At 42.4% G+C, this 16,611-nt stretch overlaps 1 protein-coding gene across 5 annotated transcripts in view; it reads right to left on the reverse strand.

Annotated features, from left to right (window-relative positions):
* Positions 1-16,611, reverse strand: part of LOC143034595 (tyrosine-protein phosphatase non-receptor type 4-like) — a 279,323-nt gene that overhangs the window by 211,867 nt on the left and 50,845 nt on the right. The window contains exon 1 of one of the 5 annotated variants that reach the window (XM_076200885.1): positions 311-730. The exons of 2 other annotated variants lie outside the window; for them this stretch is intronic. In XM_076200885.1, coding sequence (XP_076057000.1) covers positions 311-373 — 63 coding nt within the window. In that variant the 5' untranslated portion in view covers positions 374-730. Of the gene's footprint in view, positions 1-310; positions 731-16,611 lie in introns of those variants that run through there. 2 more of the 5 variants (XM_076200886.1, XM_076200889.1) reach the window with 2 other exon arrangements.

Below are 16,611 nucleotides of genomic sequence, written 5' to 3' on the forward strand. Positions count from 1 at the left end.
TTGAAACTGGTGTAGTATGTGGCCTACCCTATTTGAATGTGTCCTACCTCAGGAAAATTTTGAAAAAAGATTAGGTTAGTTTAGCTTAGGTTAGGTTAGGTACCTAACCTAACGCAACGTAACCTAACCTAACTGGAAACGTAGGCCACATACTATATTAAAGAAAATTCGTAGGCCACATCCAAAAGGTAAGCTACATACTATACAATAAATAAATAAATAAATAAAATCGTAGGCCACATACTATACCGGCCCCGGTAAAGCTATATCTATGATTTCTGTACGTGCGGACACGGTAAACATGACTCACCTGTAGGAGGTAGACATGGACGAAGTTCGGCAGTTTGGAAGGCAGCACCATGAAGAGCAACATGACTGATGTCGTGTGTGTTTGAAGGCTTGCAAAAAGATATGAGGTCCAGAGAGGCACGAAGGGTATGAGGCAGCAGTGATGGCGGTGGTCAGTCAAGAGGGCGCGAAGGGATATGGGTGGGGGTGAAGGGTCACGTAAACGGGTCTAGGAGAATAAGTCTAAGGGGAGATCGCTGGCTCCCTGGTCTTCCCGGTCAAGGGATTGGGTGTTTGAGAGTAGTAGAGATGTTGGAAGGGGAGCCTGAGCGGACGGCCGGATGTGAAGTCTCCTTTTACAACCCGGCCATGTCTACAAAATATCTGGAGTATTAGAAGGATGATTTGGAAGAGGAACGGGTACCTCAGACGAAGGACTTGCTCCTACAAAAGCGGAAAGAGAAAGAAAGAGAGAGAGAGAGAGAGAGAGAGAGAGAGAGAGAGAGAGAGAGAGAGAGCAACGATGGAGCTTTGTAGAGGATATCTGTCAGAGGACGAAATGATTCCCTATATGGGCAAGAGGTTGCACGTAGGCACGACTCAGAAAACTTGAGAATTTCTTTAACAACGACCTTGAGCGTTTTACAGGAGTTACAACTAAATTGTGGCTATTCAGAAATATTACGGAGTGTAAAGCTAGCACAGAAAGATGAATATATGACGATTTAAAGTGGTCGTTCCGAAGACAGTTTCACTAACTGACGACTGGGGAGCGCCCTGACAATCAAGCAGATCAGACTGGTACGCAAGACGACGGGATAATTAAGAAATGATGCAGCGGCTGGGGGAAGACCAAACCTTTCACAAAAGAAATTTAGGTGTGGAGGGGCACAGTCTATCCTAAGGGATCTACTCACACTGAGCAAAGAAAACAATCGTGCTAGTATTAATGTGTCAACAATGACAGAACTGCTACTTCTGTCACTATTACGTACAACGGAATAATAGGGAGGGAGGCTATGCTCCACAAGTAAGGAAGAGTCACTCTTGGAAACAATTTTCACAACTGGCAAAACCAGAACGAAAAACAGCGAGATTGAGCACACTTGTAGAGAAAGAAATGCAGACCAACAACATAAGGAAAGAGGAAGAGGAGGAAGAAGAAGACGAAGCAGAAGAAGAAGAAGAAGAAGAAGAAGAAGAAGAAGAAGAAGAAGACGAAGAAGAAGAGGAAGAAGAAGAAGAAAAGAGCTTCTGAGAGAGAGACTGTACAGGAACGAAAGAAAACGGGAGGAAAACACCAAGAGACCTAAATCCTCTTTCCTAAGTATCAACCAAAGAGTGGACGGTTGGACAGGTTAGGTCCGAGGAAGGCGAGACTAAGGCTATGGTTGAACACTTGTTAAAGACGCTGGATCCTGACTATAATAAAAAAAAAATATGAGCAAGTATTGGGGGTGAGGGGCGGGAGGAGGAAGCGCCAAAGACAGCAATTACTGAAGACAGCGTATCGGCAGGCAGCAGCGTTGTGTGTGTGCTGGGAGAGGGTGGGTGGGTGGGAGGGGAGGCTGCGTCGGAGGTCAGTGAGGCCGATCGACGAGAACAGAAGCGGCGCGACTTAATCGATCAACTGCTGTTGCGTTTCACAAGAGACGGCGTATTCTTTCCCACTGTTCTTTCCTTCCTGTTCCGTGGTCAAAAATTTGCCCGAGTTCTAAGTCAATACTGAGAGTCTTGGGGTTTCCCTCGAACTGTTGGATTTCCACATGAACAAAAACATTTGTAAAATAATATACTTCATACATACATACATATGTATATATATATATATATATATATATATATATATATATATATATATATATATATATAAACACTGGGCTTCACAAACACTATTTTTTCGAGAGCTTTTCTGCAGTACAACACAAGCTTGTTAGAAAACACTTGTTCATTTAAAACTTTAGGTAATGTCTAAATTTTCTTCTCTTTTTTCCACTTAAGCAGAATGTGATGTGTCGTCACCATCGTTGTAACAAAAAACACCTAATAATCAATTTCCTAATTAGAAAACGCGATAACGTCTGCGTTTTCCGTCATCCACAAGCCTCGTGTGTTTTTTTTTCTCAAAAACGATTACTAGCATACGCGATCCATTTCTCAAAAGTTCACACAAAGACCACTGCACATGTCTTTGCGAAGCCCGCCGAGTTCAGGTGGACTCTTTACAGCACTTAATGTCGACAACTCGTAAACGTCTTTCCTTTTGCCAAGTCGACGTTGCTCATCCCACAGGGGACAGGCCGGTGGTCCTGCAGCAGTGAATCTCCAAGGCTGGCACTTTTAATCAATTCGCATCGGTTGCTTTCGTCTCTTCCCGCACAGAGAGGAAGAAATGGATTTTGTCAGGTGACGAAGAACACGCTGCAACTAAATCGCTTTCTTTTTTCTCTTCTTTTTGAACTCCAAGGTTGCATACCGAAACTTAATCACTATATATATATATATATATATATATATATATATATATATATATATATATATATAATATATATATATATATATATATATGGATAGATAGATACGCAGTAGTTCACAAGAGCACGTGAAAATAATTTGCAGAAAAAACGCTGGGAAATAAGAGTCCGAACGTTTTCGTCTATTTAAGACATCTTCAGGGAATATGAAGATGTCTTAATTAGACGAAATCGTCCGGAATAAGTTTCTTATTTCTCAGTGGCTTTTTCTGATATATATATATATATATATATATATATATATATATATATATATATATATATATGTATATATACATATAAATATAATATATATATATATATATATATATATATATATATATATATATACCGTATACTCATATATGTTGTCAAGACGTGCTGATACCGATGTATGTCAACCCTGTAGGAAATCAGTGCGAATGAGCGAGCGCGCTCCGTTTTCATTTCCAACACAAACATTACGATAAAATACACGATAGTTGGACTCCCAATCAGTGACTGCCACTCGCCCGAGCATACAAGCCAATAGTGACGCATTACGACCTCACGGCGTGAGTCCTGAAAACGTTGTCATTCGTCAACAAAATCCAAACTCAAGACGACCCCCTTCCGAGCTAAATGAATTGCATACATAACTGCTTCCAGCTTTGCAAGTTCGAAATGGCACTACGCTTCATAACGTGGATTTTGTCAAATAATTCGTTTCCAAGATGCAGGAACTTTGCAGAACGTGTTCTCCTTATATTCGGGTTTCACAGATGTAATCATTAAGTGTTGTTTATCGTAGCTGACTAGTGTATTTGCGAATAGGAGTTCTTTCACGTTTTGCCAACATGTACTTATTTCAAAATTGTTTCAATTCATATATACATACATATATATATATATATATATATATATATATATATATATATATAAGAAATACTGGTAAATTGTATTCAATTATGCAAGAGTAATCACTGGGAAAGAGAAACTAAATGAAGCAAAGCGCTTTCGTATATTACATCTTCAGTACAAGGTACATAGAAAGAAAGGATTACAAGAATTTATATATATATATATATATATATATGTATATATATATATATATATATATATATAATATACATACATATATATATATGCATACACAGAGGAATGCGGGAAGGAAATAAGGCGAGACGCCGGCCCCGCTTTGGGGTCCCCTGGAGTGACGTAGGGGACGATCTAGCCATTGGACTAGACCCCATGGAGATTGGTGGGGGCATCTTAAGGTCACAAGAGGTCACTTCAGGTCCAGATATCACAATCTTAACGATTTACATATTTGTTGACATATAAAATTATCCAATATAAACCATGATGTAGATTTGTATTATGATCCTTGGTGGTGTGGATCAAGCTACATTCTATTAAGTGTCTAACCACAATATTATCATTGTGGTTAGAAACTTAATAGAATGTAGTTTGACCCACACCACCAAGGATGATCATGGTTTATATAAATTGGATAATTTTATATGTCAACAAATATGTAAATCGTTAAGTCTGTAATACCTTTGGAAGTACATGCGGGAAGTGAACTCTACTCACTTCTCGTGAGATACGCACACTTCTCACGAACATAACCACGCTCTACGCGCGATCATCTACACGTAATTTTCCTTCGACTAAAATTCACTTTACCTCACACTATTTTATTTATTTATTTGTTTATTTTATTTATTTATTCATTTATTTATTTATTATTATTTTTAACCTTTCTCTACCACCACGCCTGCTACTATTTTCTCCGGTTTTGGTTGCTCAAGATGCAGACGTCGGCATCGCCGTCCAAATTCCCTGCCCATTCTTCCTCCCGCGCTACGATCTTCAACGCCCCTTAGCGAATCGCACTGGAAGTGCGCTTATCTTGGCAATAGCCGATTTTTATACACAACTACCTTTTCATTTTCTTACAGACATCTCTTTCCCTTCTACACACACCGATCCCAAGCGAGCGGGTGGTCTTTTCTATGTAGTCTATAGTACACTGAGGAAGACCTAGGAGGTCGGAACGTCTGGTCTGAATAAAACTCCATATTCTAGCCTTAACGCTTCACTTACCACCTCTCCTCCACTCACCCAGCCACCCACCCACACACACACACTCGGTGGCATAGTTGGTAGAGCGCTGAACTGGGAAGCAGAAATGCTCCCAGCACCCAGTTCGACTCCTGCCCAGGGCCGAAATTATTTCGGTATCGCTGTGCCTCGGGTCGTTATTCTGACTCTCGTGGGCGGGGAGTTGGGTGTGTGTGTGTGTGCAAGGTCATAGCATTACCCATAGATCGGACCTACGAGCTCTGAGCTCTCTTCCAGGAGGGAAATAGCTGTCGATCACGAGTCCAACACGTGATCCAAAGACCAAGCGAATACACACACACACACACACACACATATATATATATATATATATATAATTATACACACACATGACTCGTGGCGCAGTGGTTAGAGTTCCCGGTCGCCACTACGGCGGTCCATGTTCGAATCTCGCCCAGGGCTGAAATATTCCCAGTATCGCTGCACTGTGAGTCGTTACTCCAACTCTCATGGACGGGGAGTTGGGGGCGTGTGTGCGTGTAAGGTCACAACATTACCCATAGACCGGTCATATATGAACTCTGAGCTCTCTTACGGGAGGGAAACAGCGGTCGATCACGAGTCTAACACGTGATCCAAGACCATGGTGAATGACACAGTGACCCTAAAAGGTCACACATGAAGTATGCATCATATGACCTTTACCGAGGCAGAACAATTCAGTATCAAGCTGCCTGGCACCACCTGCTTGAGATTAATCTAATCGAGATCACGAGTACACAAATGGTTTTACAAAGAAATCAGTTTTGAGCATATCAGAACGTGTTGTGAGTTTCCCCTTGTCTCATGCATTCACAACGTTTTAGTATACTTGGGTACATTATTGTTTTTATCTTTAACGGATCCATGTTCATATTCGTGAACTTCTGTGACATCAAGGACGCTGCTTTACAAATCAGTCTGTCGAAAATCATTCGCGTTTGAAGGCAGAATCGGTGTTATATAAATTCCGAACGACATCATTAATGTGAACATTTGAAGAATGACATGGACATGAATAATCAAATCCTCCCTGCCCTCAGTTTTCTTTTACCCCAGACATGCGTCCGCTTACCATCAAAGTACTTTCGTTCGTCCTATGCGGTAGTAATTGTTAATTAAGGGCACACCAAGCTTACGACCTGTTTCCGACCACCTCCTTGGACGGTTGCGCTTTTGTTTTTCTCGTTGAAGTTAGCGCCAGTTGGCTATTTCATATTCATCTTCATAACGGGGAGAAGGGGGAGATTCATGACAATTGCAGCATTGTCTTAAATTCTTTTTGTAAATTGAATTGAATTGAAAATTTTATTAATAATTTACATCAAAAGGATGTAGACAGTATACTGTTCTTTACCTTCAACCACAGTTTTCGTTTTATGTTGCTCAAAGAGCATTACAATCGTGGTGCAAATTTTTGATAGTGTTTAAGAATCTCCTTTACAATATTATTATTCAAAATCCAACATATCTGTTCTTTAACAGATGTTAGAGAGCTGTTTCTATAAGGTCGTATAAGTTCACATTCTAAAATGTTCTAATGTGTGTGCATTTCTCTCCTGACATATCTGACAGCTATACCCATTCCTTCCAGTTATCTGCTAGTAATATATGTATATATATGTATATATATATATATATATATATATATATATATATATACATATATATATACATATATATATATATATATATATATATATATATATATTATTATTATTATTTTTTTTTTTTTTTTTTTTTTTTTTTTTTTTTTTTGTAAATAGAGGAACAGCACAAATCAGACTGGTCGCCGGTGGTCGGAAACAGGTCGTAAGCCTTACTTCGAGTTTCACTGACGGGGAGCCCTGGGGCCGTATACACAAAACTTGTTAGCACTAACAAATAGCTGTTAAGGGTAACAAATTCCTGTTAAGGCTAACATTTAGCTGTTAAGCACTAACAGTGATACAGAAAACTTGTTAGGGCCTTAAAAGTACTGTTAAGATAAAAGTGCTGAGGAGGACTATTAAGCTCTTAACAAGTTCCTGTTAGTAGAGAAGATGGCGGAGCAACAACAACTAAAAAGATGACTGCGAGTTTATCGACAGCGACGGGACATATTTAACGAGTACAATGACGACGAACTCATCAAACGCTTCAGAATGAACCGTGCTGGTATAATAAAAATGGCTGATTTAGTGAGGGACAAACTTCAATCCCGAACAGAACGGAATCGACCACTGAGTCCTGAGACGAAGGTGGCAATTACCCTATGATATTTAGCCACAGGTAAAATGCAGCAGTGACGAATTTGGGACCTCGCAAGCATCAATCAGCCGTGTCATTACTCAAACACTTGATGCACTATGTAACTCAGTTTGTAAAATTCCTATTGACTCGCCAAGAAGTGCAAGTAAAACAAGCAGAGTTCATGGAAAACTGTAGGTTTCCCGGTGTTGTGGGTACCATAGATGGCACAAACATTAGAATTGGGGCTCCAAGTGTCGATGAACATTTATATGTAAACAGAAAACAATACCATAGCATCAACGTGCTTTGTCATGCCTCCCTCTTATCCTTGTGGTTTAAACTTGGCTTGAATCGCCCATTTATTATTATTTTTTCTCCATAATCACGTTGATCAAGAGGAGTGTTTCCTCTTGTGACCAGTTTGGCTTCCTTTTCTTTTTCTGTGTTTCTTCTGCCATGTCTATGTCCTCTAAAATTATTGTTGAGTCTTCTGTCGGAAGATTTGTCTGTGGCACGGCCGCCTGTACAATGCGCCTTCGTCCAAAAATATCTGTCGTTGGTTAATAAGTACTTCTAAAAACCCATACATACGATATCTATGTGCTATCATGATACTTTATTAATAAATTCTGAACAACTGCATTAATAACACTGTTTTATGTGTGCAATTTTTTATAATACGTCCATTTACATGTTCGTAAGCTGCTAACTTCAGATCTGTTTAGCGATACTTGACAAACAACTGTTTGCTAGCTAACAGTTGTTATTAAGCATTGGTGTATAACTTTTAGTGGTTTTCTGTTAGCTAGCAGAGATTGTTAAGGCTAACAAAAAAGTTTTGTGTATACGGCCCCTGAGCCCTACAATGGCTGACAATGGGCCTAGAGTCTTCTCACATTCTGTGGGAAGAAACGTTGAACTGTTTTGTGTTGTATCAGTATGGAGCTGTTCCTATGTCCCCGACGTGTATTAGTGGGAAGAAAGCAGCTCCCCCGATGCCCAGCCTTTAGGAGAGAAGTCAAACGCATAGTATGGGATCCAGTGTATTTAACGTTTCGCCCAGCCGGGCTTCTTCAGAAATAACGTAGTAGACAAACATCTGACTCCTTATATAGCCCGAGGAGCTTGTGGAGGGAGAAACGAACATGAAATTAGGGTAAAGATAACTTGCGAAAATTGCTTGTTACTTAGTTATCAGACCTGCTAGAGGTTTATCTATCATTGATAACATCAATCAAAACAATGGATTTTTAAAATAAAACTCAAGTAGTTCTAATAACTAAGTAACAAGCAATTTTCGCAAGTTGTATCTACACCAATTTTATGTTCGTTTCTCCGCGCAAGTTCCTCCGAGTCAGATGTTTGCCTACTATGTTATTTCTGTAGAAGCCCTACTGGGCGGAACGTTAAATACACCGGATACCATAATCAGCGTTTGGCCACTTTCTTACAATGCTGTTGCAGTCGTTGCTGCCTTTTTACTCATGCCTAGCCTTTCTTGTGTGAAAAGGTGTAAATCAGTCGACGTTGACTGAACTCTCGGGACCGAATGTCAGTACCTCGGGGCTGCACCTTTATGCCCCCCCCCCACCTCAGAAATTCCGGGTGTCTTTGAAACTTTGCCGGTCGTCAGTATAATTTCGTTATTTCTTTTTTAACTTATAGAATATTAGTGAACGGTTGATGAAAGTCAAAATGTAACTCAATGTGAAATATGTGTCTATGCAACCAATTTGAGGTGTATATCTTGATGTAACCCTATACCATTAACCATATATGTATAATATCGGATCACATGAAGAATTGTCACCCCATAACGCCCATGAGATCTATCCCATGGGATCCCACCTGAAGAACTGTCACCCCTAGTACGCCAATATCAACAATGGAATAAAGATTAGATTAAGTTAGGTTAGGTTAGGTTAGGTTTGGTTAGGTTTGGTTTGGTCAGGTTAGGTTGAATGAGGGTTATACTTATTATCATCAACTTAAACAACCGAAGAATCGTAAACCCAAAATGGCTCACATGAAGAATTGTCACCCTAGGATAGTCCCACATGAAGAAATGTCACCCTGGTGAATTCAGGGGTGATGATTCTTCATGCAATCCATATCTTTAATTATGCCCTCCCCCTAGAAAAAAAAATCCTGTTTCCCTTACAAAAATTACTGCGAACGCCTCTACCTCAAGGTATCTGAGGACCTATCTGGCTTGCCAGGATCCGGACAACGATGTCGACATGACGTCACAGTCCCAATATAGACTGTCTCCGGTACGTACACTATATTTACCCCTCACCACTCTCGTGTTACCTCCAATCCCCCTTTTCACACATCGTGAACAATAAAAATATAAATAAATAAAACAAAATAACATAACAAGTAACAAGTACGTCTCCTGATGAGCAAATGATTCACTCTAACTCAGAATTTACAGTAACGGAACTTTTGCTTTGGCTCGAATGGCCGGCTACATTGACATGGCGTCAAATAACGATCAGTATCCAACTTCTCTCTGTTCAGTGGTCATCAACTCGTGACCTATGTGCCCTAGATCAATCGTGGACCGAAAATTAGTTGCGATTTTGTTGTGTCTGAAATTGTCTCACAGATAAATAACAGCAATGCATAAGTATGAAACGTATGCGAAGGAGACAGGCTGGTTGCCACACCCGGAATTAGATGGCGTGCACATGTATTACCACGTTATCGCGTGGTGTGCACGTGTTGCTCCCCATAAAGGTCTTGTGTCCCCGAGGAACAAGTTCTTAAACGGAACCCATTGGCTGGCCAGCACCTGAGTATCGAACACAATGCGGAAGGTTCCGCCAAAGCGCGATAGTGTCGCCCGTACGAGGTTCAATTGCGAGCGAGGTGGCTAAAACGAGAGCCACATTCCTCCATAGCAGCGGTTCTTAATCTGTGGGTACCTGTACCCCCCAAGGTACCCTGAGGGGTACGAGACATGATAGCCAGTACAATGGTACTGTATATTTACCATGAGAAAGCATAATGAGCGTTCATTGTATCCTACTAATTGACATTTCTAATTTGAAATAAGAAAAAGTATCTTTGTTCAGTAATGGAATATATCTAATCATTTCTCAACAAGATTTGTATCACCGATCGTTTTCAGATGTTTGCATTGTATTTATATTGGATGGGGGTAAAAGATTATTATTATTATTATTATTTTAGATAATCAAGAGGTACGGACACTGAAAAAAGTTAAGAATCATTTATTGTGCTTGTACACATGACGACATAGTATGATAATTCTTGTCACTTTCCGGCATTTCTTACAAATATGGTGTGCATGTCCATATGTATGTGCACTGGTATATACGAGTGCTGCGAATCCTATGTGTCTGCGTACGCCAAATTGAAATGGACAGGTGTGATTCAACACCATGGTCTTGGATCACGTGTTGGACTCGTGATCGACAGCTACTACCCTCCCGGAAGAGGACTCAGCCCATACATGACTAATCTATGGTTTATGCTGTGACCTTACACGCACACATACCCCCAACTCCCCGCCCACGAGTGTTGCAGTAACGACTCGCAGCGCAGCAATACTGAAATTATATCAACCGTGGGCGGAATTCGAACCCGGACCTCCGCAATGGTGGCCTCATTCACTACCACTGCGCTATCAAGGTGTGCGCGAAGATGAAAGCACACCACGATGGCAGGATGCAATCAGACTCCACTTCTGGTGTACAGTACACAAAATGCCTTCTGTCGGGGGTCTGGCAACGAAAAGATACAATACGACGAATTAACTCTCCTTGGAGATATCTAAGCGTATCTACAGAAGCTCCCCGTTATCTATGATTATGTAACTCTTAAAATTGGTAAAACCAGTCAGCATCTTTCAAATCCCATCGTTGCTTGTGTCATAATATTCTGCACAAAAAATAAAATACTTTTCGAGTTAATCCACGAGCTGCCTGGCCATTGACATTCATAGGTGAATACAAATAGGGAAATATTCTATACTAACCACAAAGAAAACTATATAGTCAATCGAGAGAGAGAGAGAGAGAGAGAGAGAAAGGGGGCGTGAGAGAGACAGGCAGGCTGACACACACACACACACACACAGAGAGAGAGAGAGAGAGAGAGAGATAGAGAGATAGATAGAGAGAGAGAGAGGGAGAGAGAGAGAGAGAGAGAGAGAGAGAGAGAGAGAGAGAGAGAGAGAGAGAGAGAGAGAGGGGGGGGGGAGGGAGGGAGAGAGAGAGAGAGAGAGAGAAGGAGTGAGATCTATAGCGAGCAAGGACGAGCCAGGGCGATCTAGCCTTTGTCGGATCCACTTCAGACACCCCCTCCCCTCCCTCCCTCCCCACCCCTCCCAACCGTCTCGTTTTCTGTTCCTCTCGCTCTCTCCAGTGCGACTTCTCACTCACATTCACCCGAACGCTGACGCGTCGTCGTCGTCGAAGAAGAAGAAGAAGAAAAACCGGTCAGGAGGTCCAGCCTCAGCCAATCTTTAGCAAGCAGAGCCGCACCATGTCTACTGCACACATAAGCCATGGGGTGATAAAGAACCCTTGATTCGTTCTGTGGTTCTTTTCCTGAAAATCGGAACTATCGTTCTACTGAGGGCGCCCGTCGCGAATGGGGTGGGCGTGCACTCGGGAATAGGTTGGAACTTCCTGAGCACAAACTGAACGACATAGATTCGCAAAATACATAGAAGTCATAATATAATATATAGCAGTATATGCAGTAGGTACATCTGAGCACCAAACACTGGCAAAAACACACAACTACATGTAAGCGCACACACACACATATGGTTTGTTAGTGTAGTGGTTAGCGTCATGGCCTGCCAACTCAATGGAACCGGGGTCAAGACCCGAGCATCAGAGTACTTTAAGCAATCATTGTCTCCCTTGAGCAAGAGGATGGTGTGTGTGTGTGTGTGTGTGTGTGTGTGTGTGTGTGTGTGTGTGTGTGTGTGTGTGTGTGTGTGTGTGTGTGTGTGTGTGTGCGTGTGTGTAAGTGCGTGCCTGTGTGTGATGTGTGTGCAAGTTCACAGTACCCACATTTATCGTGCCATACGAGGCTCTTATCCGGTAGGGTGGCTTTCTCGAGCCTAGCACGTGATCCAAGACCATGGTGAACAACACACACACAAAGATCGTGTGTGAGAGAGGGCGTGAGAGAGAGAGAGAGAGAGAGAGAGAGAGAGAGAGAGAGAGAATATACCTCGACATGAACAAACATAAAAGAACAAACATTCACGAGAGGACTAATAAACACTTTGTGTTTACTCTGCGACACAGTCCTGGACTTGTAAAAGACATTAGACGGGACTCAAGACCCAGCAGAGGTACTACAGTGTAACCCTTCGCTAGTGTGTGTGTGTGTGATTCACCATTGTCTTGGATCACGTGTTGGACTCGTGATCGACAGCTACTACCCTCCCGGAAGAGAGCTCTGAGCGCATATATGACCGATCTATGGGTAATACTGTGACCTTACACTTACACACACCCAACTCCCCGCCAACGAGAGCTGAAGTAACGACCCGCAGCGCTACGATACTGGGATTATTTCCCTGGGCTGGATTCGAACCCGGACCACCGTAGTGGCAGCCAGGAGCTCTACCACTGCACCACGAGTCGTGTGTGTGTGTTTGCTTACCTAGTTGTATCTTACGGGAAGGGGAGCTACGCTCGTGGAGTCCCGCCTCTGTATCTCGCAGTGTCTAAATTGCTCTTAAATTCGTGTATGCTTTTTGCACACATTACTGTTTCGTCCACTTTGTTCCAGACGTCCACCACTCTGTGTGGAAAGCTGTTCTTTTTCAGGTTCCTTCTATAATTGTCCTTTTTTAGTTTCTTTTCATGTCCTATTGTATTTCTCTTATCCTAATTTATCAAGTCTTCTCTACCAAGGATTTCCATTCCTCTCATGATTCTGCATATGGTGTGTGTGTGTGATTCACCATGGTCTTGGATCACGTGTCGAACTCGTGATCGACAGCTATTTCCCTCCCGGAAGAGAGGTCAGAGCTCGTATATGACCAATCTATGGGTACTGCTGTGACCTTACACGCACACACCCAACTTCCCGCCCACGAGTTGGAGTAACGGCTTACAGCGCAGCGATACTTAAATTATTTCAGCCCTAGGCGGGATTCAAACTCGGACCGCTGTAGTAGCGGTTGCGAACGCTGCCACTTTCTTGAGCCTAGGACGTGACCCAAGATCATGAACAACACAAACACACACAAAGTGTGTGTGTGAGAGAGAAAGGGAGAGAGGACGTGAAAAAGAGAGAGAGGGAGAGAGAGAGAGAGAGAGAGAATAACATTAATTCGACATGAACAAACACAAAAGAACATTTAAAAATCACGACATGCAATCAAGGTGGGGTAGAAGTGGTGCCTGGTACGGAATGGATGAATCAGGGCGAGGTACGATTCCTTACGAACACTGAGGGCGCTCTGAGGATGAATAAAAATAGTCTGACGGCTGCCACAACGGAAGAAAATGTACCATTTCGACGGCAGGGGTGAGTGGAGGATAAAGGCAAGCGTGGAGTGACACAGAGGAGAAAAAAGAATGGAGATCCTTGGGGTGGTAGCGACGTAAACGGGGAGTTAAGGCGAGGAGCAGGCAAGGGCACTGAGTAGAGACGACCCAAGTCAAAAATATGACCTATTATCATTTTTTCAACCACGTTCATTTTCACTTTAATTCCGTGCCATCAGTACTGACGAGGATCTCGATGGAAACATATACGGAAGCTGATACGTGGTCTAGATAAGGACTCGAACCCAACTCAGACGTAACAATTGAACAGTGACTTAGCCCACTGCGCTATTAAGAATTATTTTCCTTATCTACAATTTTCTTATATTTGTATGGAATTAAAGTGAAAATTAATGCGTTTGAAAAGATGAAAATATGTAGTCTGGAGACCATTCAGTCTGTGTAAAATGCCCTATTAGGCCATCGGGGATAGGTTCACACTCAATGTTGGGAATGGGATAGAGAAACGCAGGACTCGAATCCTCGTCTACGAGGATGCGAGATTCCGCACGCTTCCGTTCACGTCCCCAGAAAAAGGATCTTCGACAATGAAGACCATGTAAAGGAACTCGCAGAGAAGGCGAGAAAAATCAAGTTAACTCTAGGAAATCCAAGCTGTTTCTTGAGGGGGTTTGCAGTAAAAGCCCAGTCACAGCAAGCTTACGACCTGTTTCCGACCACCGGCAGCGACCAGGCTGATTTGTTCTGTTCCTCTGTTTATGAAAAAGAATTCAAGACAATGCAATTGGAATGAATCTCCCCCTTCCTTCCCGTCATGAAGACGAATATGAAATAGCCACCTGGCTCTAAACACGACAGAAACAAAAGCTCCACCGTCGAAGGTGGTCAGAAACAGGTCGTAAGCTTGGTGTGACTGGGGCTTAAAACAGTTGCTTCCAGTTTGAACGACCAGAATCCGGCAGCCCCGCAATAACAAACAGCGGTCATTGAGTCCTCCCGTACGAGTAGATCTTTCTGGGAAGAGATGTTAGATTACTCTTATCTTTGTTGCATTTGTATGGGTCGGTTACAAGTACAAGTTTGGTAAGAGAAGGAGGAGAAGGAAGAGGAACAAGAGGAAGATGAAAAGGAGGGAGGGGAATACTTGTAGCTACCAGATGCTAACTCTCCTTAAGCAAAAAAAAAAAAAAAAAAAAGTCTTGTTCTCGGTTCGAAGCCCCTTGAGTTTTTTTTTTTTTTTTTTTCTTGAAGATTCTCAAAACAGGATGTCATGAGTCCATGGTAGCTCCAGAAAATATTATTTAAACCTATGAATGTGCAGTAGGACTAAGATCCGCGTCTAGGAGGCTTTGTGTGACCCTTTCTATTTGCATGTGGCTCTGGCACCTTTACCACACCTCTGGAACCACTACTAAGTACTTTTAGCTCAGATTACTCTCGGATACTGGTATACTACCATGGCAATGTGTCACAACATGAGCAGTAAACCCCAGTCCGGGAATTCCCGAATTGTTTTCTCAGGCGTCCCCACACTTATGCATTACTGTTTCCCAGCCTCCTGAAGACCAATTCAACGCTTAAGAGAATCGTGAGACACTCATTACCAGGGATCTATGGGTTGAGAATTACCACTGAGTCAGAGATGAGGAGTGGGAGGGGCTAATGGGGTGGGGTGGGGGAGTGCGGGGGGGGGGGAATACTCATGCGGAACGTCGCTGCGGCAAGTAACTCGTAACTCGTACCTCCCGCGGTGACTCGATCTGAGGTCTATCAGGACGCTTGTGGGCGGGAGCGGCCCACAATTGAAAAATAAATGGATTCTCGCGACGTTCCCTCCCATTGAATAATTGACGTCTTTACTTATTTTCCGTCTACATTTGACCTGTACAATATTTCACTCAACTGAAAGGCTTGGGACATATTTCCATTAATACTTTATGGCAGTCACTCTCAACGGGGGGGATTTTTGAGCTCAGGGGGGGCGAAAAACGTCACAGGTATTGCTTCTAAATGACAAATTTTAAGCCTAATGTAAAAGACCTAGCAGCGAAGCACCAGCTGGGCCCAAGGATCTCATTAAAAAACACAACGCGAGTAAAACATTTCAAATTATTTGTTTACCATTGTTGCAATAGTTGTTATTATTATTTTTCCAATTAAGAGGGGCGATCCTTTTTTTCAATTGAAAAAGGAGGCGATATGGCTAAAAAAGGTTGAGAAACCCTGCTTTATGGTGTTTATATTCCACTGTTATCCTTAGTTTAGCTTCCGGTGGGTGATCTAAATCAGGTAAGGGAAACCCCTTAAACACGTGGGGACCAATGACAGGTCTTCTCAGACAAGATCGAGAGAATGTATTCTCTCGATCTTGTTCTCAGAACCCTTACATGCCTAAAGGATGAAACGCACGAGAGGCTGTTTAGCCGCTCAACCGCTGCGGCTGTTTAGCCGTTTTTATAGAACACACTACTTTTAATGGAATTGCGCGCATTAGCGGTTAAGTAACTAATGCGCGCAATTCCATTAAAAGTACTGTGTTCTATAAAAACGGCTAAACAGCCGCAGCGGTTGAGCGGCTAAACGGCCTCTCGTGCGTCCGTAGCCTAAGAGTGCCGCTCCGGGGCAAAGTTCTCAATGACGCCCCCCCTCCCCCTTCCCCCATCACCACTTACCATCTCCACCATTCCTTACTGCCTATTATAGCTATTTGCTTGCGAAATAATGAAACAAACTTTAAAGTTTTTATTTAATGTCCCTATTGCAGACAGGATAAGGGGGGGGAATGTTTTATATTCTGTTGATTCTAACGCAAAATTCGTATATCACGGTAATATATTCAGGACTCCTTTGACCTTTTTTATTATAATTATTTTGTCAGCTTTGTGGGTGGCATGTCCAGACTAAAACTGCCGCCCCACTAAATGTGCCGCCCCCAGGGCGTATGCACCCCCTTGCCCCCCCCC

Source organism: Oratosquilla oratoria, chromosome 17 (assembly GCF_046742065.1).
Source record: "Oratosquilla oratoria isolate Oo_2021 chromosome 17, ASM4674206v1, whole genome shotgun sequence".
NCBI lineage: Eukaryota > Metazoa > Arthropoda > Malacostraca > Stomatopoda > Squillidae > Oratosquilla > Oratosquilla oratoria.